This window comes from Fukomys damarensis, unplaced genomic scaffold, assembly GCF_012274545.1.
Source record: "Fukomys damarensis isolate Sample0158 unplaced genomic scaffold, DMR_v1.0_HiC HiC_scaffold_37, whole genome shotgun sequence".
Classification (NCBI taxonomy): domain Eukaryota; kingdom Metazoa; phylum Chordata; class Mammalia; order Rodentia; family Bathyergidae; genus Fukomys; species Fukomys damarensis.
The window spans coordinates 25,621,766-25,644,693 of record NW_022900949.1 but is presented as its reverse complement, the minus strand read 5'-3'; the positions used below and the strand labels follow the sequence as shown (position 1 = coordinate 25,644,693).

At 42.0% G+C, this 22,928-nt stretch overlaps 1 protein-coding gene across 1 annotated transcript in view; it reads right to left on the bottom strand.

Annotated features, from left to right (window-relative positions):
• Cubn (cubilin) overlaps positions 1 to 22,928 on the bottom strand; it is a 263,953-nt gene that overhangs the window by 121,020 nt on the left and 120,005 nt on the right. The window contains exons 29-31 of the mRNA XM_010607108.3: positions 20,765 to 20,946; positions 15,266 to 15,440; positions 13,705 to 13,874 (exon numbers count right to left, since the gene is read on the bottom strand). Of these exons, the coding sequence (XP_010605410.1) occupies positions 13,705 to 13,874; positions 15,266 to 15,440; positions 20,765 to 20,946 (527 nt within the window). The remainder of the gene's footprint in view (positions 1 to 13,704; positions 13,875 to 15,265; positions 15,441 to 20,764; positions 20,947 to 22,928) is intronic.

Below are 22,928 nucleotides of genomic sequence, written 5' to 3'. Positions count from 1 at the left end.
TAACTTTCACAGTCATTTTGACTTCGGGGAAGAGCCAGAAGTTGCATGGTGCCAGATTCAGGGAATAGGTGAACGGGAACCCAACACAAAGATTTTACGAGTCTGCCTGTCTGTTGGATGACATCCGACAGCAGCATTCGCTGTTTTGTTGATGACACCTTGTAAAGACGCTGGTGCAGGAGCTCCAGAACTGTTAAGAAAGGGGCAAGAAAGGCGACATAAATGTTTTCAAAGGGAAGGGAGTGTGTTGGTTGGGATCCATGGTAATGTGTCTTTTACTGTAAAAGTTTTAAAACATTCATTGTCTGCTTTGATCATGCCTTGTGCAATAAAGTTAAAAGCTAACAAGTCCATGCTACAGAAACTCAAGGATGGTTCTGTGCAGAAATATCTTCAAGAATTCACACAAAAAGGATGCTACAGAAAAATATTGGCAGTAAATGTTCAGTAACAGAAGACTGGATAGTAACGTATGAAACATCAATAAAATGAAATATTTCATTGCAAAAAAGTTATCAGAACTGCATATAGTACAATGTAGAAGAATGTTAATGTTAAAATCAGAGTAAGAAGTAAATTAAGAAAGGATATGTACAGTGTGACAGTGTTTATGTTGTTTTAAAATACGTAAAATAATACTTTATAGTGTATGGATGCACATGTATAATGAAGAAAATGAAACAAAGTCATGGATGGACATCATAAATTAAAATTCTCACCAGGGGTTTCCTCTAAGATGGGACAGGGAGAAGGGTCTATAATGGGCACATATGAGACTAAGCTGTGTCTTTAACAATTCATGTCTTTTGCAAGGAAAAACAAAGAACTTGAAACAAATATGGCAAAATATTAAAATGTAACATGTCTGAGTGTGTAGTTTTTTTGGTACATTCTGTAATTTATGTGCATTATATAATTATATTTTCTGACATACTTAAGATATTATAGAATAGTTTTCAATAAAGAAAAACAGCTTATATAAGAAAAATGAGAAAATGTTCACATATAAAGATATTATTAATAGCATAGCTAAAGTAAGAAAGATATATCCTAAATGGTCAATAATAAATTTAATTGTAATATGTCCATGTAATTGACCAACCAAACTATTTTTCAAAAGAAAAATATTTAAATAATACTACACAAAAAGGCAGGGTACAAAATGACATGTGCATGTTTGTACATATGGGAGTATGTGCATATCTGTGTATGTGGACAATAAACCAAAATCGTAATGGTTTATAGCTATCGTATAATATTAAAGAAAGCATTCATTTCTTATTTCTTCTCTGCATTTTGCAATTTTAGTATGAGGCACATGCAAAATCTGTAAATAAGACCTGCATTGAATTGTTTAAATGTTTCGCCATTCATACAAGGAAGCAATTAGATAGCCATGAAAGTATTCCATTCATGTAGCCACAGGACTCCCATATCTAAGCCACATAGATGCTAAAGCCATTTAATCTGCTCTCCTGCCTGGAAAGAATGTATCAAGTTTAATGGGCATAGTTTCTCTTTCAAGATCCCCAAGACATTTGTTGGCTGACTCACATTTATAACTGAACCTCAGCCACTTCTCCTAAGCTCCTCACTCGTATAACCAACTGCACACCAGATGTCCCCGCTCCTATACCCTCAAATCCTGAAAATCAGCATCTCAAACTGAACAGTCTCCTTGTCTCTGGCCCCCTCGGTCCTCCATCTACATCTCTTGCATCAGTAAATGCCAGAAGCCTCTACCCAGTGATGAAGCCACCTTAGATGGCCCCGTCACGCCCCAGGCTTCTCCTCCCCCCCTCACTCCCAGAAGCCCTATGGGGTATCTTAGTGTCTAGATCTTGCCTGGGTCACTCTCTTTTGCCTTCAACTTCTGTTCCCCTTCAATTCAGTCTCCAAACAACTACCAGCAGGCAGTGTACTCTTTCTAGAATGCAACCAAATAGGAAAGAGAACTTGAAAAGACGTATAAAACTGAACGGTACCAAATACAGCTACGTGATCACTGATGACTTTGAGAACCAAGAACACGAGGGATGTGGATTTGAGGCAGAGCAGTTCAACGTGCACTGCCCCACTCTGTGATCACAACCCTGGCATGACTGAATGGCTCACAGTCATCTGATGGAAGGCTCAGTCAGCACTCAGGGCCCAGAGCTCATGACTGCAGGGGAGAGTAAATTGTAATTTCCCCAGCAAATACGTGTGGTTTCATTTTGAGAAACCGGGATACATTCTCACCAATTATCAGAGAGGAAGAAGTAGAAGTAATTATTTTTGCTGTATCTTCTATCTTTTTCCATTCATTCGGTCAGGGAAAAAAATAAATCAACTTAATATAGGGGTTTAAATGATTACAGGCCAGAGTAAGAAGAAACTATTTTAATATAAAAGCAAAATGTACACATATTTTACAATCCCCCAAAGTATGATAATGCCACCCTTCAGCTTCAAAGTTGAGCTTTTGGTGCAAATAAATTAGAAATGTTTGTGAGGATATTTTTTTTCTCTGTACTATTACTTTTTTCCTTCTTATTTGTGAATCTCCTGGGAGGTATCAAAATAATGTACCAAATTTGGGTACAAAGATAAGGTATGAGATTTGGCTCAGTGGTTTGGCTGCCTGCCTTGCAAGCACAAGGGCCCAAGTTTGATGCCCGGTACCAAAAAGAAAAAAACAAAAAACAAAAAATAAGGTATGAAAATTTGTTAAGGCATTGTATTAAAAAAATGTATAAAAATATTTGTAATGCACCATGTTGAGATTCTAAAACAACGTTGACATAAAATAAAATGAGAACTGCTTATGAATTAATGATGAATCTGAACACTGAATTGAGGATTACGTAGTCAGTTCTGCGTAACTAAGATTCACAATTTAGAGATGACACCTGTACACCTTTGACATGGTATTCATTAATAGTAATAGAAGCAAGAGTAGCAGTAAGAGTAGTCGGAAGATTAGGAGTAGCAGCTAATACTGTCTCTGTGAGTCACTGGTTAGCACTTTGAACACATTTTAAAAAATTTAATTCTTCCAGCTCCATTCTGCAATTGGGAAAAACTGAGACTCAGAAAACATAAAAGACTCATCCTCAGCCCTAGTGCAGAGTAGCACAGCTCCAATCTTTCTGACAACCGATGAATCACCATTGAACCAAGAGAAAAGGTAAAATCAAGTCTTGTTCCTTCAGTTAGAATGTTGAAAGACCATGGTTTTGTAAAGCTAAGTGAGACGTCCATAGTCAACTCTCAGAAAGATATCCATAAGCACTCTGGGAAATAGCAAGGGTGTCTCCCATCACTTCTCCAGGACTGCAATAAGGCATCATAAGTGGTATTTTAGAAAGTCTTATGTTAGGCTCCAGCAGATTCAGTGTGGTTGGCATCTGTCGTGCATTCCATTCCACTGAACATGCATGAGATTCTCAGCATGGCTAATTTAGCAAGATTTGTAACAAAGAGGACAGTGTGTAGGACAATAAATAAACCCAAATTTTAAACCCCTGAGTTCTATACTTGGTTCTGCTCTTCAATTCAGATATAAATCTATGTCGTGCCCTTGACTGGCCCAAGAGCAATTCTCTGGCCTAACACAGCCTCTTTTCTCATCTTGACCCTGGCCTAACTTGACTTTCAATCTGGTTCTCACCTTCATTTTTACTTCATTTTTAACTGTCTAGTAACATGTTTCCTGCTTTGAGTTGCATTAAAGCTTATCAAAGCGGGAAAAAAAACGTGGGGAAGGATAAGATATTTAGGGTTAAAAAGAAAGTTAATTCACATTAAGGTGAAAAATCAGTTTTGACGGTAAAGAATTCATGAAATGTTTTCATGTGTTATATAGAGTACCATCACTGCTAACGGAATTCCCATTTTCAAGTTTGAATTGCTTCAACACACAGGAAATCTTAAAAGATAAGGAGGGGAATCCCTCAGGAAACTATCCACGCTGTTAAAATCGTACATGTAAGGAAAGGAAGGAAACGAAAATACTACTCACTGTAGCAGCTTTTCTTAGGGGTTTTAGGGAGGAAGCATCAGTTTCCTCAGCCAGTGATATTTTCCAGGCTTGCTGCTGTGAAACTAACTACCAAGTTAAATTCACAAGCGCACAGCTCCTTAGAGGAGTTAACTGCTCCTTTTCCATTGTCGGATGTCTTCACATTTTTACAGGGGGTGAGGAACTCCAATCATTTTTACATCAGTAAATTTTTCCAATAATTTCCAAGCGGCCCCTCAAAGATTCATGAAAAGAAGCCGAAGATGCTCATTTTACTCTCACAAATAAGCACACATTTAAGGAGATTCTGAGCTGCAATGGAAACCAAAACCCACGTCTAGACTGAGAACTGTGAGCCTGGTCAATCTCTTTGCTTCTTGAGGGGATGCAAAGTCTCAGCGGGTGTAGCTCTTAGAGATTCACCTGGCACTGAAATGCAAAAGGGCTGTGTATGTTATCAAAAGCAATTCAAAACAAAACAAAAATCCTTAAGTAGCTAAGTGAACTAAAATATCTACATGGAAAGAAAAGAAGAAAGGAAAAAATGAGAGAAAGAGACAAAGACAGAGAGACAAAAACAGAGATATTTCTGACGGGTTCATTTATAAAACAGTAAATATTTGAAGAATTATTTCCTTTGTTTCTCTGAAGCACAAAGTTCTATTATTCCTGTTTCTTTTTGCTTGGCTTGGGAAATGATCAGTGTTTTGAAAGGAAACATACCATGGGTGGCTTCTTACAAAAATAAAACAAAAGAAGGATGCTGCCTTACGGGGCTGCCCTGTCCCACCCTGTGCTTTACTGTCAGATGATGTGCGCAGACTGTCCATTTGGAGCGGGAGCGAGAAGCCTGGGCTTCTTCAGTTCAAATCGGGCATTTTGCTTCGTTTCTCTCAGGCAGGCACGAAAGGCTTCAGACAGGAAGCAGTTCTTAATCGTGTGCATTTTTCATTCTGTACCAGGCTCCCTCAGCCCTGGCGTACATGTCCCCCTTATGAGCGGCTGGGTGTGGGCTGTGGTCTGCTCGCTTTTATCTGTCCCTAACTGATTCTCAGAAGGCAGACATTCCGTGGAGCTGACTAAAGGGGATGCTGGTGGGTCTCCAGGGGCCAACTGGCGCGGGCTTCTCCGCTTCTCCTCTCACCCTGCACAGCCAGCATTTCTCAGAGATCAATAAGAGCTTGCAGGGCTACAGGAATTCTAAGGCTTAGGAGAGGGACTCTAATTAAGCAATTAAACTGCCAGCTGGAGGTCCCTTTACTACTCAGCTTTCTTGGAGGGAAACACAATGGAGCCACTTTTCTGTGCTGACCATGGAGGCATCCCCAGCCAGTGCAGTCCACTGCTGCCTGAGCAAGAAACACTCCCAGTGTGCTATTCTGCAAAACCTGAGCTTAATTAACCCCGGGCACTGGAAAAGGAGCAGAAAGTACAAACATATTAACCAAATTCACTGAAACCTGATTGTAAGTGGGGCTGGCCAATTAACTCCGCAGGATACCATCACCATTTTCGTACAGGGCAAAAAATTAAGTTTGCCCTTTTCCCACTATACCAGCGTGCAGTTCTGGAACACACACCTCTGTGATGTTATAGCTAAGTCCTCAGGTGGCTCAGAATAGTGAGCTTGTAGGTCAATAGCAGTGCTGGGAGTGAACTGATTATAACACATTTTCTAGGGGCCCTTTGCAATTTTTCACCAAAGCACTGATTGTTACAGGAGCAGAGATGGTCTAAATTCATTCATTCACTTATTGAGCCATCCACCCATTAAGAATTCATGTATCATTTCAGATGCCCATCTTTGAATTGGGTCTTTATATCTGGGGGGGGGTTCTGATTTTTTTGAGTTCTTTATATATTCTAGATAAAAGTCCTTTATCTGAGGAGCAGCTGGTGAAAATTTTTTCCCACATTGTAGGTTATCTCTTAGTTCTGTTGATGGTTTCTTTTGCAGCGCAGAAGCTTTTTAATAAGATGAGATCCCAGTTGTTGATTCTTTCTGCTAGTTCCCATGCTACTGAGGATTTGTTCATAAAGTCTTTTCCTATGCCAATGTCTTCAAGAGTTCTGCCTAACTTATCTTCCAGCAAAGTTAGTAACTCTTTTTTAATATTTCTCAGACAATGAAGTAAAAGCATCAAATAAATACATGAAAAAATGCTCCACATCACTGGTCATTCAAGAGATGCAGATGAAAACAAAACTGAGATTCCACCTCAGCCCACAAAGAATGGCTGCTGTCAAGAAATCAAACAATAACAAATGTCAGTGGTGGCGTTGTGGGGAGAAAGGAACCCTTCTCCATTGTTGGTGGGAGTGCAGACTGGTGCAACCACTATGGAAATCAACATGATACCTCAAAGAACTAGGAATAGAGGTTCCATTTGACCCAGCCATCCCTCTGTTGGGTATCTTTCCAAAAGAATTAAAAGAATCATATCACAATGATATATGTGCACCCATGTTTATATTGACACAGTTTGTAATAGCTAAAACTTGGAAACAGCCCATTTTCCCATCAGTTGGAGACTGGATAAAGAAGATGTGGTTTTCCCATAAAGTGGAGTACTACTCAGCCATAAAGAAGGAGAAATTAGAGTCATTCATAGGAAATTGGATGCATATTGAGGATATTCTAGTAAGTGAAATAAATGTCACACATGTATAAATACCAAATAGTTTCTCTGGTGTGAAAAACTACAATTGTACATAAGATCCTAATGGTATAATTGACAATGTAAAATAGGAAGAAAAGGGCTAAAGGTGTAGGGAAAGTGGGAAGGGTAGGGGAAAGGGAATAAGGGAAAAGAAAAAAATATGAGAAAATGAAAAAAATGGAAATAAAGTGTTTGTAAATGGGGAGGGGAGCAGGCGGTGAAGGGAGGGCAGGGACAAGGGGAAAAAATGAGAACCAAGACCTGTCATGTAAAGGCCCAGGATCCCAATGATGAATGTAACTGTACTATATACCTAGAATGTACCAATAAACTCAATGAGAAAAAAAAAGAATTCACACATCAAATAGATTGGTAACTTTCCATACAAAAACTACTCCTGTCAGTTATATGAAAAGGAATGGAGTCTGTGCATTACTCTTGCATTTTTAAGTTTTCCTTTGTCTTTTCTATTTGCTGAATTTTGCCTTTACTTCTGAGAATAATGGTTTACAGTCACCTGTGGGCTTGCTCCGCATTCTCCCGGGACCAGTGCGGCATAGACCTACTACAAGATGAGCTCTCATCTGTGTGCCCAAAAGAGTTTAGAGCTCCATTCCTGCCCCATGCCTGGTGCATGAACTGTAGTGGCTACATACGTCTGACTTTGGCTTTGAGGACCCACCCCCTCTGACATCATCTGTCCTGTGTGTCCATTGTATCTCCACCTTCTTTCCCTCTTCCTTCTCTTGAACCCAAATCTGATTTGAAAAAAAGAGAACTGGATGTTCTTTTCTAGTTTCCTGCTTTGGTTGCCTAAGAGCCCCATTTTATAAATAAGGAAACCATGATCCCTAGGCCATAAAGAAAGTAAACAGAGGTGCCACAAGCAGATAGGAGGACTTAGGGACGTATAGTGTGACATCAAAGACTGAATGAATGCATGGAACCCAGACCTCTTGACTTGTGAGCTAGGACACTGTTCACTTCGGTACCTAACACTTTTCCTTATACTGAAGTCTCTATTTGTTGGAAATGGAGGTCAAAGTGGCTCCAAAATAAACCTGATATTTTCGGCCTTTACTCCTCCAGTTGTCTTCTGTTTTTCCATTCAGTTCCCTGTATGTAACTATAACTTGTATACTTTACCAAAACACTTTTTCTTACTCTAGGAAGTATAAGATCACTATTTTTAGTGCTGGCCTTGCTATTCGTTTCTATCTGGCCGTGACTCTGACCCTTCTTTCTCTTTAAATAAGGAGATGACACTAGGGATCTTTATTCTCTCCCCTTCCAGCATTAGCATTTCACACTTGTATGTGTTTATGACTGTCAGCCATATGGCTCTTAAGTTAATATTTCTACTATAGCAAGCAAACTGTCACAGAACTTTTCAAAAACATTGGCTGGTCTCATCTAAGCATAATTTACTTTGGTATTGAGTGGTACAGTTGAGCTCTATTAAAAATCCCATGAATAGAAACATTATCTGACAACATCATTGGCAGCTCATTATTTTTCTCTTTGCTAATGACTTTTTCTAAGCAACAGGACCAAGAAATTAACATGAATGTTCCCAAAATGAATGATTGGCTTTGTATGAACTTAAACTGGGATTATTATGTAAGATATTGGACTTTAGGGTGCATTTCACATCCAGTGTCCATCTGGCCATGAAGATAGATGGCTGGTTCTTCAATGCCTGCCTTCATGAATCCCTGGACAACTGCCCATTGCTGGGAGCCAAGCTTCCAGCCTCGCCAGGACACTGCCCCACCGGGCTCCCAACCTCTGCAGACGTCCTGTCCTCATAACTGAGTCCACTGGTAACCACAGATGGCAGATTGCAGATCACTGCTGCACTTTACCTGTACACTTTTTTAAACATTTCTTTAATTTGCTGTAAATGCAATTGATTGTATAAGCAATGATGACTTAGCTTATACACAATTTATGTAATTTTCTTATAAGTAAATTTATAAATCAGAAAGAAAATTACATTAGGCCATGTGTTCCAATTTCTTATTCTGAAAATATGAAATTTATAGGATCACTCTGGCTCTTTGGGTCTCTGCTTTGATAACATGATTTCATCAACTACTCCCTCTACATCTTATGCTGAGCTGGTCTTTTTCCACCAGCACCTTATCCTCTTGATATAACCTAAGCTTCTCCATTCTTTTGTGAAATGAATTTCCACTGATTTTGCCTTACCCAGAAGTTACTGCCTTTCATCTTCCCATGTGCCACTAATTTCCGGAAGGCTACAGAAAAGCTCAGGTGCTCCTGCCTCTTCTAAACCACCGATCTGTAGTCGTAAACCACTGCCCACGTCCGACCTGCCCCTTACCGGGTAGTGAGTCATCAATCCCGTAGGTTTGTTTCCATCCGCATTTTAGGTGACTACTGCTGGATCTGACTTCTTGGGTCACTCATCACACGTAGCTTTACCTCTGTTCCTGAGTGACCATGTTCTCTGTGGTTCTCCACTCTGATCTCTCTGAGCACTCTTTCTGTTTCCCCTGACCTTTCCTCTGCCCCTGAAGTGGTGGTGCTTCCCCAAGAATTCATTACTTTGGTGCTAATTTGTTTATAAAGTTCTCCTACAAGTGACCATTCCTACTTCCATGAGTGACAACTGCCTAGATACAGAAATGTGTATGTCCTGCTCAGACCCCTCCTGAACACTGAGCTTACTATACTTCACACTCCGTGAGGAACATAGTAGGGTAGACCTTTCAACTCAGTATTCAATCAGCCTCACTCTAGTCAACCCTTGTATTCTGTTAATATCATTATCGTCGTCACCCACTCCTCAAGCAAGAACTCTCCACACCCGCATTGCTACGGCCCTCTACCATGGATTAGCCCCTAAGTCCTGGGGACTGCACCGCCATGGCATTTCTCCAGGGTGGTCCCTTTCTAGTCCCGAGATCGTTGGCCCTCTGGCTCCAGCGTTTTCCACAGCTTCTCAAACAGCCTTTACCCCACCTGTCTCAGTCTTTGACCCCGTTTTGCATCCCGCTGCCTGTTACTGTAAAACATAGTTGGAAGTGTTAGTCCTCCGTTTTACAGAAAACTTTCACTCACCCCTCACTACCCAGAGGACAATTTCAGAATTGTGACCAGGACACGAAAGGCTTCATCCCACTTGCACGTCTTCTGCTGCCCTTGTCTCCACACCCTCTCAGCACCTGTCTACACTCCAGGCACAACACACACCTTTTTATTCCCAAAAGTCTGTGCACCATTTCCCCATCCTCCCCTCGCAGCTTCTCCTCATGACCTTGCTGCCTCCTCCCTACACTTCTTCTCCCTCCCTCCCTCCTCCTTCTTTCCTTCCCCTGTAATAATGAGGAGTGAACCCATAACCTTGCTCATGCTAGGCAAGCAATCTACCTCTGAGCTATGCCCCCAGCTTTTTATAGTTCATTTTGAGACAGGCGCTTACTAAGTTGCCCAGGCTCACCTCAAACTTGTAACCCTCCTGCCTCAGCCTTACAAGTAGCTAGGATCACAAGCATGCATCACCACACCACTGCCACATTTCTATTAGTGAAACTATGCCACCTAAATGCCACCTGCAGTGTAAAACATATTCTACTTCCAGGCTTGAATGAATCATTCCTGCCATATTCTCATGGCTACGATGACAGGTATTGAGTTCGGAGTGCATGAAGAGCTCGCTGCTATACTTTGAGAACAATTCTTCTGTTGATGAATGTGAGGCCCAGAACCAGCAGACCTCACTGGACTCTAGCACCCAGGGCTCCTCCTGGAATGCCACACTTTCCTCCCTGGGCTCATGAAACAAACCTCTCTGAAAGCACTCAGAGCAGCGGCAGCAACAGCAGCAGCCCCTGACTAGGGCCAGCACAGACTATAAACTTCCTGTACGTCAGCGAGCAAGTCACCCACATTGTTTCAAATATCTCAGTGACAAATAATGTTACGGGTTCTTTTATTACACTTATTCTACTTCAAGAAACAGAAGCTGGAAGTTTACATTCTCTCAGGCAGTAGAGTAGGAAATAGCAGAGTCTACGCTCACCCCCAGACCCATCCCACCACAGAGTGAGATTTCTCAGCCTGGCATCATGGTGACTCACACTTTTGGTGCAGTTCCCTTTTTATGTCAATGGCTTACCCAAGTGTTTAGAGGTATCTGCTTCTTGATGCCCTCTGCCTGTTGCCCGGGTTATTCCAATGACTTTATGCAGGATTCCCTAACATTGACAGATTGTTCAAACAATGATTCGACAATAATAACATTTTTTTGCCGTATCTCCCATATCTGGGAACTCCTCCCAGCACCTGTCTATGTTTATTTTCCCTGTTCCACGCCTGTGACCAGATCATATTTGAAGTTTTACTTCCCCCATCTGCTCCCTCCTGCTAAGTTTGTTCAGCCAAACCCCACTGAGATATGACCGTGGCAAACAGAAAATCTTGTACATCTATGTCCCATGTATGTGGAAAACCACAGGAGGGGAAAAAACACAGCCATGATAGGTGTGTCTTTGGCCCAGGCTTTGGTCACACTCTGCATGGTGAAGTCCGCACATTCTGTATTTTACCAAAGAGAAGACATCGCACAGATTATGGCCTTTCCCAAAGAGGAGGAGTTGTTCTGTCGAGTCAGCAGTCTGCCCCAGGCAAACTCAGGGAGGGAGGAAGTGGTCAGAAATGCTCCCTGCAGGCAGGACAAGAAGTGGTTTGCCTCTGGCCTGCTCTTCCTTCTCCTGAAGAGCCCTTCTTTACTCAGTGTTTACTCCATCTTTATTCTTCAAGGCATTTTAGGAGAGCATAGGGCTGCTAGCTGCTAGTTATTTTCTTTCTTCAAACACCACTGCACTGTCTTTTTGGGAGGAAGAGTCAGTATTTGGTCTAGCACTTCCTAAAAGGTAATATTTTCCCACCCACCTGCTCCCCTGGCTGATTTTAACATTGGTTATTTATCCTTAGTTTATAAAAGGTATCTTTCTATTTTTCCTGCTTAGCTGTTTGGGTCATTTTGATAAAAGTATGTCTTCCTTCACTTTTGGAAAAACTTTTGTCATCAGCTCTTTAAATTTTGCTTTTGTGCCATGTACCTCTTTTCCTTCTAGGATTCTAATTAAATCTACATTAAACCTTTTCTATATGCTCTATATGAGCCTTAATCTCTCCTCTAAATGTTTAATCTTTGTGTTTACCAGATTCTTCCAATTTATTTTTCAGGTCATTATTTATCTTCTCATCTCAGTCTAATACCAGCTCCCAGAAAAACAATCAACCAGAATAACAAGAACAAAAACTTTTGGCAGAAGTCTTAGTTTTAGTTATAGCATTTATCATTTTTTAAATTTTCAGTTGGTTCTTTTTCATATTTACAATGTCATTTTTTACAGCTTGCAATTTTTGCTGAAAGTTTTTAGTTTTGACTTTCATCCCCATGAGCTTAGTAATCACAGTTGTTTAAAAGCCTGTGGTTGGTGAACTCAGTGTGTGGGTGTATCAGTGGGTTTGCTGGCATGCAGTGTCAGTGAAGGCTGCCTTGCCTTTTACCTGAAATGAATAGCTCACTAGCACTTTTGCCCTAATCAGTTTCTGGACTCAAACTTTGGCCTTTTTTGCCCTAAGAGGCTCTTAAAAGTACTGCTGACCTCTTCTAGATTAGAATTCTCTTTGCGCAAAACAGTGCCAAACATGGTGTTCACATCTCTTAGACAGAACTCAGAAATGTCATACTATGTTGCTGTATTTAGAAAGATTATTTTTAAATGTCATCTCAAATTGTAAATTCTTTTTCAGATTTGTTCCAAGTTAGCATTTTGAAAAGTGGGTTCCTACACCTCACATTTGTATGATGCTCTGCCAACCTAGACCCAGAAGTGTCATTTGGAAGGAATATGTATTCGTGATTCAGTTGAGCTTTCATCAGTGACCCAATCTTGCAAAATAATGCTTGAAATACACACCATTAGACTGCACTACTTTGAAAAAATATGAAAAAACTTAAATTTTCTTGGATGAAATTCAAAAGGAGCTAACCAATTGGAGATTGTGTAAGAAACTGTCAGGAAGCTAAAACAGAAAGATTCACTGACCAAGAAAATCTGGTTCATATTTGAATGAAATGTCTACTTATACACTCGTACTTGGAAAACTTCCCATTAGAAAATCAGTAACAGGGGCTGGGGATTTAGCTCAGTGGTTCAGTGGCCTGCCTTGCAAGCACAAGGACCCGAGTTCAATCCCCGGTACCAACCCCCCACCTCCACCAAAAAAGGAAAATCAGTAACCAAAATTTTAAATTGAAAACAAAAGAAAAATAAAACCCAATTCACTCTTATATTGAGCAGAAAGCATGGTAATACAGAAACTTTTTATCTTACAATTAACTCATAGCCACATCCCTTCTTCTCCATCCATATCTCCCAGTCTCTTTTGCTACCCAAACATTGATTTGTTCAAATATCAAGTCAAGATATTTGGATCTGAAGAAAAGCAGAGCTCTGTGAGAACCCCAGGAAGCTTAAAAATATTTGATATAAACCAGTTGTGATCAATAATTTTTACTATACACCTTTGATTTCCTTTGTAGTCAATTCTGGCCAATGATATGGGAGGGGGTTTTGTAAAAATTTTGCTTTCCTAATTAAAACACACACACACACACACACACACACACACACAAATACAGAAACAGGCAACACTATTCCTTCTTCCCTTCTCCAGATGTGGACACATAAAAGATGTTCAGGAAAAATAAAACAAAAAAAGAAATCCACTGCCACCATTTTCCTCCAACGGTGAAATAAAGTACACAATGAAAGTCAGTAATGGTAGAGCAGACACTGAGTTGCCAAACAAAAATTGATATTGTCTACCTCCTATTTTGTTTTTAGGTTTAAAAAAAAGATGTCCTTATATTTTAAGTGCTAATTGTTGGATTTTTGTTGATTTAACCCATAAACACCCATAACAAATAAAGTCATTAAATGTGACAAAGTTTTGACCCAAGTTTGACTGAAGAATATGCTTGAAATTTGTATCACTTACTATAATACAAGAATCGGGAGGTTCCAGGTCAAAGTCAGTGAAGTTCAAGAGGATGCGGTGATATTTTTCAACTTGAATGACCCACGAACAGTCAGTGTTACTCCTGTAATGGCTGGGGTAATTTGGAGAATGAATCTCCCCATTGGGTGCATGGAAAATCCCGCCACAACCTGTAAGTGGGAAATCCAATTCAACAGTGAGAGGGATCCTTGATGTGTTACCTGACCTGGTAGGATGGGTCAGCACGCTACCGTTCTTGACTCTCGGTTTTACCTGATCTATCCTAAAAGCTCTGCAGAGCAGAATAGTCACATTAATTAATTCATCCCAATAGGAATAAGGAGGTATGTACTGTATAATACTAAGAAAATGCTTCAAACACTCTAAATAAGGATGCCCAAAGTTATTTAAAATAATAATAAAAAATAAGTGGAAATGAACACCCTGCTCTTTAAAGCATATTGTAAGAATAATCATTTCTCTCAAAGAATTTGCTAATCCAGTAGCATTTGATTTAATAAATAATTTAATATCTGTCTTTTAGTGATCTAGATGCAGTACAATTAGTTGTGTTGTTTTTAATGCCTATGATGTCATCAAATACCTGTTGGTACAACATATATCTCTATTATCATTATTGCTTGGGCTTATGATAATATAATCCATTAATAGAAACATAACAGCACTGTTTTGTAGTGATTAAGAATCGTTTCAGGGTAATCTAAGCACTACGTACATAAATCATATACAACCAACTTGAAGAGAGATTCCATGTGGTCACTGTGTTAGCCTTGAGTTGAAGAAGGGGATCCATAAGGTGGCCTGGTGTCACATTTCTGTGTTGCCATTTCTAGCTCTGGAATTTGGGGTGAATCACTGACTTCTCTGAGCCCCAGTTTCCCCACTTCTAAAAGGAGGACATGAAACAGACTTCCTTCATAGGGCAGTTGTTAAGTATAAATGGGATAACTCTCGAAAACTAGTTGGAAAAGTACCTGGCCCATGTAAGCATTCCATAAATATCACTATTATTAATAGTTTCATAAGAAAATAGATTAAAATATTTTGCGCCATAATGCGTAATTTAAAAATCTTCACCAGGGTGATTTATTTAGACAACCTAAGACTCTGGACAGAAAGTCACTCTGCCACACACAGTCATTCCTTGGAATTGACAATTTTAATGTTTACAGAGTTCGTATTTGCCAAGAATCCAAAGGTCTACACTGCGGCATGAGGTGATCTGCCACTCGCTGATGTGAGAATCTGAGTCTGGGGAATGGGCATAGGTACCTCGGCAAGCGAATGAGTGTGGCCAATCCCCCAACTCTGCTCTCGCCATGGACTTCCATACCCGTATCTCTGTCTTCATGTACATGAAGAAATTTAGATAATGCAACTCTATCACACTTTTAAGGAGGTTTGAATACCAAAGTAGTATTGGCCACGTGGGGAGTCCCAAAGTCATCAGGGACGTGATTCCATTCTCCAGTCATTGCACAGTTTAGGCAGGGGTCGGCCTAAGCACCTTGGGGGAAGCTCCTTCTCCTCCTCCACTCACCTCCAGAGAGTGCCTGCCAGGAGGCATTGAAGCCTCTCCCGTTTACGGAGCTATCTGTTTTAAATCGGATTGCTAGCTCATTTCCAGTGCTGGAGACCTGCATGGGGTTCACAGAGGATCTCTGGGCACACAGCTGGGTCAATCTGGGAGCGTAGAAATCGGAGCCTCCATAGACCTGAGACAGGGTGGGAGACAGAAAAATGACTCAGTCGAGGGTACACTGGAACAATTTCAGCCCCTCCCATGGCTCCTTTCTCATCAGCAGTTCCGGGAATGTGCTATGATTAGAGATGGAAAACAGCCTCCCGGGTGGGGTTGAACCGTGGCACTCCCTCTGACCTAGGAACACACAAGTTGAATCACCCCCAAAAGCTCTGCTTGTTTCATCAGCCGGATTTGTAGAGGTGGACTGGATGGATTCCTGCAGAATCAACCCTGTCCTCCCCTTTCCTCCCTTTTATGTCTCTCAAATGCTCTCTGCTTTCTCTGGTGGTGTTGCAGACGATACAATGTTAAGTGTGATCTTCTAACTCATATATAAGTACATGTAAAGAGTCTTAACAGAAAGCCATTTTGTTTATGAAAGTTGAGTTTACTGATGGCTATTGATTTTCTACTTATGTTTTTAAAAATTCCCATCTACCCTGCAAACTGAGTGTTTTACAAGAGTAGGCATCAAGTATGAAGGTTTTGCATCTTCCGAGGGAGGGGAGATAACAGCCCTAGAAGTATGTTCTGCAGTGTCCTAATGAAGGGAATTGTACAGAACCTGCTCTGCCTATCCCAGGCACTTGGCCAACAGATCCAATTTCTGTTCAGGAACCCGCTAGACTTTGTCCCCCAAATTAGATGGCTCCAGATCTTCACGATGCCTCCAAATTTGTCCATTATCTGTCTGCCTCAGATCCAGTCACTGTGTGACGCATTACTCAGGCCAGATTCGCCTTGGTCTCACCTCTAGGAGGCCTGAAACTTGGGCTGCTGAATCTGACGTGGACCTTGGTTATCTGTGTGGCTGTGTGTGTATGCGTGCATGCGCGCGTGCATGCGTGGGGGGGGTGCATGAGTTTGAGTGTGTGTGTGTGTGTGTGTGTGTGTGTATGTGTTAAAGAGCTAGGGTGAGACGAAGATAAGTATTGAGCAGAAGTTACTGATCTCCCACCTTCTTGTCAAAACTGAATGTGTGAAAGAGGCCATTCTGGGTGGCAGTTTTCAAGTATATTGGCATCTGAGCTTTCCCAACCCCCACCTCATTTTTAGACACACAAATCTGTACTCAGGGCCAAAGCCAGGGAAGCAGCCCTCAGGAAGGTCTCTCCTCAGGGGACCCTGGAGACCTGGCCCTTCCTCAGGTCCTCTGCTGACTGATGGGGAAATCACTCAAGAGTTCTCCGGGCAGAGAGTGAGAACAAGAAGCCTACTTTGGGGGAAGAGTGCATGACTTGAATCTATAATGATTTCTTTGTCTGATGAACTGCCCCCAGCATGCAGGAAAGGCCAAGCTGAATGGAACTGCTGTTTCCCAGAGGGCTGAGCACAGGGGCTGTAATTGCAAAGGAATGGAGCAGGCTGACTGCTTCAGGCTTATTTTCATTAGCAGGAGCTGATGTTTATGCGGCCCTCTCAGTGCTATCAAAACCAGGCCTCAGGAAGAGCCTCGTGTGGCCCTTTACACGTACACAAATGCAAATGGAAGAAACAACACTGCATCTTGGTGAGAGTTCCTTTCCCAGTGTCAGAACTCCCTAGCCCCTCACCCGCTAGCCCAGGGCCTTGTCCCCAGAGCCCGCTTGTAAGAGCATGTGCTCCTAATCATCCAAGCCCAGTAACCAGCACATATTAAGAAAGAACACTGAGCATAAGCAGTAAGTCCTAACAAAGGAAACTCACATGTCAGCAAAATAGCCTCTGTTTTCCCTGCTCATGCGCCCCCTTGAGATCACAAACATAATGGGTATGATTTGGCTCGGTCTGGAAGCCCCCAGAAGAATAAACACGGCCACTTCTGACATTCTTTGCTTTCCCCCTCCCCGAGCTGAGCTCATAAATGTCCACTGGCAGAGAGACCGGAAGGTGCTAACTGCCTACAGCAAGCAATTGTGCTGGTTTATTGCAAGCAGTGGACTCCCTTTCCTACTGGCTGCCACTTCAGGCTCTTTCTTCTGAGGTTTTTCAGAGGTGGCCATAGAATCAGCCCGGTGTGTCCACGATCAAAACAACAGAACGGCGACTTAGGCTTCCACACGTAAAACCAGTAGTTTGAACGTGTTCAAAAGAGGAAAGAGATGGAAAGGTTTCAGGGTGTGGTTCATTCCACTCTGGCGTATGACTCAACTTTTGGGGAAAAAGAATTGTTCTGACGATCAGAGATTAAAATATATTTTTAGTCAATGCTCAGGATGGAGAACATTTCAAAGCTATGGTTTTAATCTGTTTTGAACATTTCTTTCTGTTCTGTTAGCTCTGTTTATTATTGCAATCAAGTCAGCATTCTGGAGTTATGAGTAACCACATGGCTGTTTCTTTATGTAAGTGGTCACTTCCTGGGCAGTCATTTTGTAGGGAAAAGATGGCTTCTGATTAAATTTGGTGAGTCCCAGGAAGTCCTATACCTGGTGACAGGAAGGTCCTGTGTGGCTGTGATCAGCAGAACAGAGAAGATGAGTGTGCAGGCTGAGAAAGTTATCCATGTTTCTAGGCCACACTTCCACAGGGATACAAATTTTGAAACCTACTGTCAATGCATTATCAGTGACTAAGCAATGGAAACATTATTTTACCATCATTAGCCCAAATTTATTACAGCACTTTCACTGAGTTGAGCATTTGCAGAAAAGTGACATAAGGCTGATGAACAGAAAGTCAAGGGGCTACTCCTTTTGACCCTAAGAAAAATATTTTCCACAAATATTTAGGGGCCGTGAAATATTTCCCCAAACCCTGATTTCAAAGGCACTTGGAACCCACTGCCGTGTCAGCTTGTCCTAACAAAAATGAACCCCAGGGCCGGGGATTTAGCTCAGTGGTTCTGCCGCCTGCCTCACAAGTGCAAGGTCCCGAGTTTGATCCCTGGCACCAAAATAAATAAATAAATAAATAAATAAATAAACCCCAGATTGACTGACATCTTTCTCAACACAACTATATACAAGTGAAGGGCCCTTGCCCTTGAATGCTGTTTGCTGCCTGTAGTCCCTGAATTTGTCCCTCTGTTCCTGAGGCTGCTTGCAAACAACAAGCCCTGCTTCTGCTTTCTCATGTAAAGGGTATGACAAAATCCAAAGCACAATGGGCCCATTTACACTCTGCCAAGTGGGCAACATTCAAAGGCACTTTGGAATATGAGAACAAAGGGTTGGGAGCATTGCATGCACTGTGGACGGCCTGCTGCCAGCCCTTTGTAAGTGCAGAGGGGTTGTATGCCCAGAGTCAAATCCTCCACTGGCTGGCCAGAGAAACCACTGGAACACTCCACACGGGAGTGTCAATCCTACTACAATCGGAGTGTGAATTTCGGGAGGCACCTTGTTCTCTCCTCCTAAAACCATCCCTCCCCTGAGATGGAGTCGTGACAGTAAGAACACTTCTATGAAGAGAAGGTGTGAGCTTCACCTCCTGCCTTCTTGTGCTGCCCCTGATTTCCTTTCCGGCGCACTACCTCCTACAGAGGGACTTGAGCCTCATCTACCCCTCCAGGGCATGACTGCAGAACTCCATTTCTTTTTGCAGCAAGAAGTTGTTTTCTAATGAAAGAGAGATTTCAAAGCACGCCCTACACACTTCATTCTCTTGCACACTGCACACAACTACTGTTTGACGCTGCTTTACACGGAGTGTGGAGTAGTGACCGGGTTCTCTCCTTACCTCATCCATCCACCTCCATGCGGTCAAGGAAAAGTCCATTAATTTGAACCTTGGCTTTGAGAACTATAATATGGGGACAAAGTCTTCCTTTTACTTCATGGGAAATGTGCAAAGGGAAGAAAAATGATTGTAAACATTCCTCTGTAAAACACTACAACATGCACTGTTTCAGTGTACCAGTCAGAGATTTGGATGCTTTGTTTATTACACAAACATGGACTGTTTCCAATTTCCCAGGTACTCTGGTACAAAGATACAGTGGTGAAACACAGCGAAGCCAAAACTCCTCCCCACAGGGAATTAAAGTCTCGCTAGATACACACTCCTGTCTGTCGGGACGTGCCATAGCAGTCCCGCTAGTGAGGCGGTGAGTTTTCTTCTTGTTTTTAGAAGCCGTTAAATCGTGCAGATCGATCGCCGTGCAGGGGATGGAGATATTGATACACACCGCATGTGCGTCCTCATGACTAGATTCTTACAATCACAAAGCTAATTAGAGTCAAGCTTAGGGTCCTAGGTCCTCAGAAACTGTCTTAGTTTTCCGAGACGCACCCTCTCCTCTGCAGGAACACTGGAAAGTGCTCATCCTGAAATACCCCACGCCATCTCAGGGACCGCGGTGCAGCAGGAGCCTTCGCAGCAGATGCCCCCTACTGAGCCCTCACCCCCCGCAGTCAGCGCCTGTGCATCCGTACAGGTGTCTCGGTTCTTGTTTTCTTCCATTCCCTTTCCCTCCCTTCCACCCCCCCACCTCTCCCTATTTAGAAAAGCTTTGTTTCCGTTTTTTCCTTTTCTGATATTTTTCCTTCCCTACTCCCCCCCCCCACTCCCTCTTCTGCTTTGAACCTTTTCTTCCTGTTTCACATTATTCGTTACACATTTTGGTCCTCCTTTACACTTTCAGTTTCTCATACCAGAGCAACAATTGATATTTACACATGCGTGTCTTGTTTATTTCACTTAAGAGTATGGCCTCAATGTGCATCCATTTAGCTACAAATGGCTCTAGTTTGTCATTCTTTGTGGCTGAGTAGTATTCCATTTTGTAAAAAAAAGGGGGGGCATATCCTTTGCTCCTGAGTAGGAAGAGCTAATGTAGTAAAAATGGCCATACTTCCAAAACAGCTATCTAGACTCATTGCAATCTCTACTGAAACTCCAGCAGCATATTTCACAGAAGTAGAGAAAACAACCCTCGCGCCTTTTCTAAGTTTTCTCAGACAGAAGCACGGGGTTTTAACAAACTCAAGCACAGTGCTCATCTACGGGAACAACAGTTGGAGGGGGCAAGGCCTCAGCCCAGGTCCCTCTGGGGTGACCTCTGGAGGGTCCCAGAAGAATTGAGTTGCTCAGGAGCCCCCTCCTGGCTCTCCCTCCACATTCTGCTACTGTTCCCTGCCCCTGCTCCTGGCCTCCCCGCCTACCTAAGCCTGTATAGCTCTCAGGCGCTGCTTGAAGGGAAACCTTAACTGAGACACTGATTCCACAAGTCTGCCAACAGCGCTGATGCTCATTAGAATGCCTAAGAATAGAGCTCTGCTGGCCACCAGAAAGAACTCAGGGGCCTCCGCGGCCTGCCCTCCAGTCCATCCCTCGTCTGTCTTGGAGTACGCTAACAGCCATCTTCCTCCTCACCTCCAGGACATCGTACTGGCACGTCGACTCATACTCCACGTCAAAGTCGTGGATGGTGAGCTGGATTTGACTTCCCGGGGCAGCATGAATGTACCAGATACATTCTCTGTTGGATGGATACTTTCCGGGGTACCCAGGACTGCTAAAGGAGCCCCTGTCTCCAAACAGCTCCCCGCCACAACCTGTTAAAACAGCAAAGCTCTTGTCAATTCAAAGAGGGCAGTGGCAACTGGGGGAAAAAAATCAAAAAGTTCAAATCACCAAAGCTTACTGAAAGTATGCAATGTTAATTAAGTCTCATTAAGTCATAAGAAAGTCTGTGCACTTACAAAGCAATGAGAAGGAGCTGAAAGTCTAGTTCAGTGGTACAGTGAAGGCTTAGTGTGCACAAGGCCCAGAGTGCCATTTCCAGCATCAAAGAAAGAAGGAAAGAGAGAGAGGGAAGGGGGGAGGGAGTCAAAGATCTTAGTTACAACTTCTTACATCCGTTCTTTTAAAGGAATACAAAAGGCTTAGTGTGCACAAGGCCCAGACTGCCATTTCCAGCATCAAAGAAAGAAGGAAAGAGAGAGAGAAGGGGGGAGGGAGTCAAAGATCTTAGTTACAACTTCTTACATCCGTTCTTTTAAAGGAATACTTATTACATAACAATGTTTGGCTCACTTCATCAAGCCTTTGGTGCTTTTATTGAAACATCAATCTAAGTTTTGGGTTTTCTTCACAATATTCCAATGAGAATGACACAGTAGGAAGTATAACGGGTTGTGTGATCAGCGTTACAACCTCCATGTCTTTGGGTCTTCAGTTTCCTTGTTGCTAGTACATTATTTCCAGGTCCCTTTCAGGTTGAGAACTAGACTTTGGGGCAAAGTGCTACCATCTTCTTGAGTTTCCTGTCCCTTCCTTCTGCTTCAAAACCCCTACTCCTACACGTTAAGAGTGTTGCCCAAGCCAGGTACAGTGGCGCAGGCCTTTAATCCCATTACTTCAGGAAGCTGAGACAGGAGGATCATGAATTCCAGCCCACATGAGCATTTAAACAACTTAGCGAGAACTCATCTCAAATTAAAAGGGCTGGGGATTTTAGCTCAGGGCAAAAACCAGTACAACGCAAAGCATAAATAAATAAAATGTGTAGTCCAGGGAAATATTTTTCCCATGTCCTATAAAGTGCTTTCATTTCTGGCTAAAGCTCTATGAGAAAGCTATTTAAAATTACATGTTGTCATGGTGTTTATAGACTGTGGAGAATACTGAACAAAATAAGTTTCATAAAAGATTAGAAAATATTTGTCCCACTGTAACAACACACGGAAAATATTCCGGAAGTTAAAATCAGCAGATCAGATATATTTGCAGTACCCTGCCCAACTCTAGGAGCACCATTCACGGCATTTTCCATAAAACGGCAACCCAGTATTAAGATCCAGTACCTGAGACTGAAATATTTTACAGGTAAGTGAAGCCGTTGTATCTCCACATTCAGCTCACAGGGTGCTCAGTGTCCACTGTATCAAATAAATAACCCAATGAAAAAGACTTTGGAAGAAAATAACTTTATGGCCACACGATATAAAAGAGAATAAGGAAACAGAAGCTTAAGCATCTCATCTCTGCATTTTTGAAGCTTCAGCTCATCGACCCATCTGGTTCAGCTTTGAAAAAATCATGGTTGACTCCTCTCAAACTCTGTATAGCATTTTTCCATTTTCCCTTCCAATTGTTTTAGGTTTCCTTGTAAATTCCTCTGCAAATAACAGGATACTCATAGCCTTAAACCAGTCACTGTGCACCGCAGTGATACTATCAGATTCTTGGCGTACAGGGATGCTTTGAAAAAGTACAGCTGTCCTTCCTTCTAGCATTTAAAAGAAACAATAAACAAGGTTTGTTTAAGGCCTAGAGCGTAGGTCAGCAGAAGTGTCTGCCCGGTAGGCCCACAGGTTTGATCCCCCGCATTGAAAAAAAGTTTGTTTTTTGAAAAGCAAAGAGCAAAATTATATTTTTAGGTTTGTCATATCTATTCTCATCCACAGCACATGTGTGTGTCTTTTAAAGACAAATTCCAATATTATCGTAAGTGTTAATCTGCTGGGGGGAAACGTAGAGTGTTTGTAAAAAAAAAAAAAAAAAAAAAAAAAAAAAAAAAAAAAAAAACTATTGG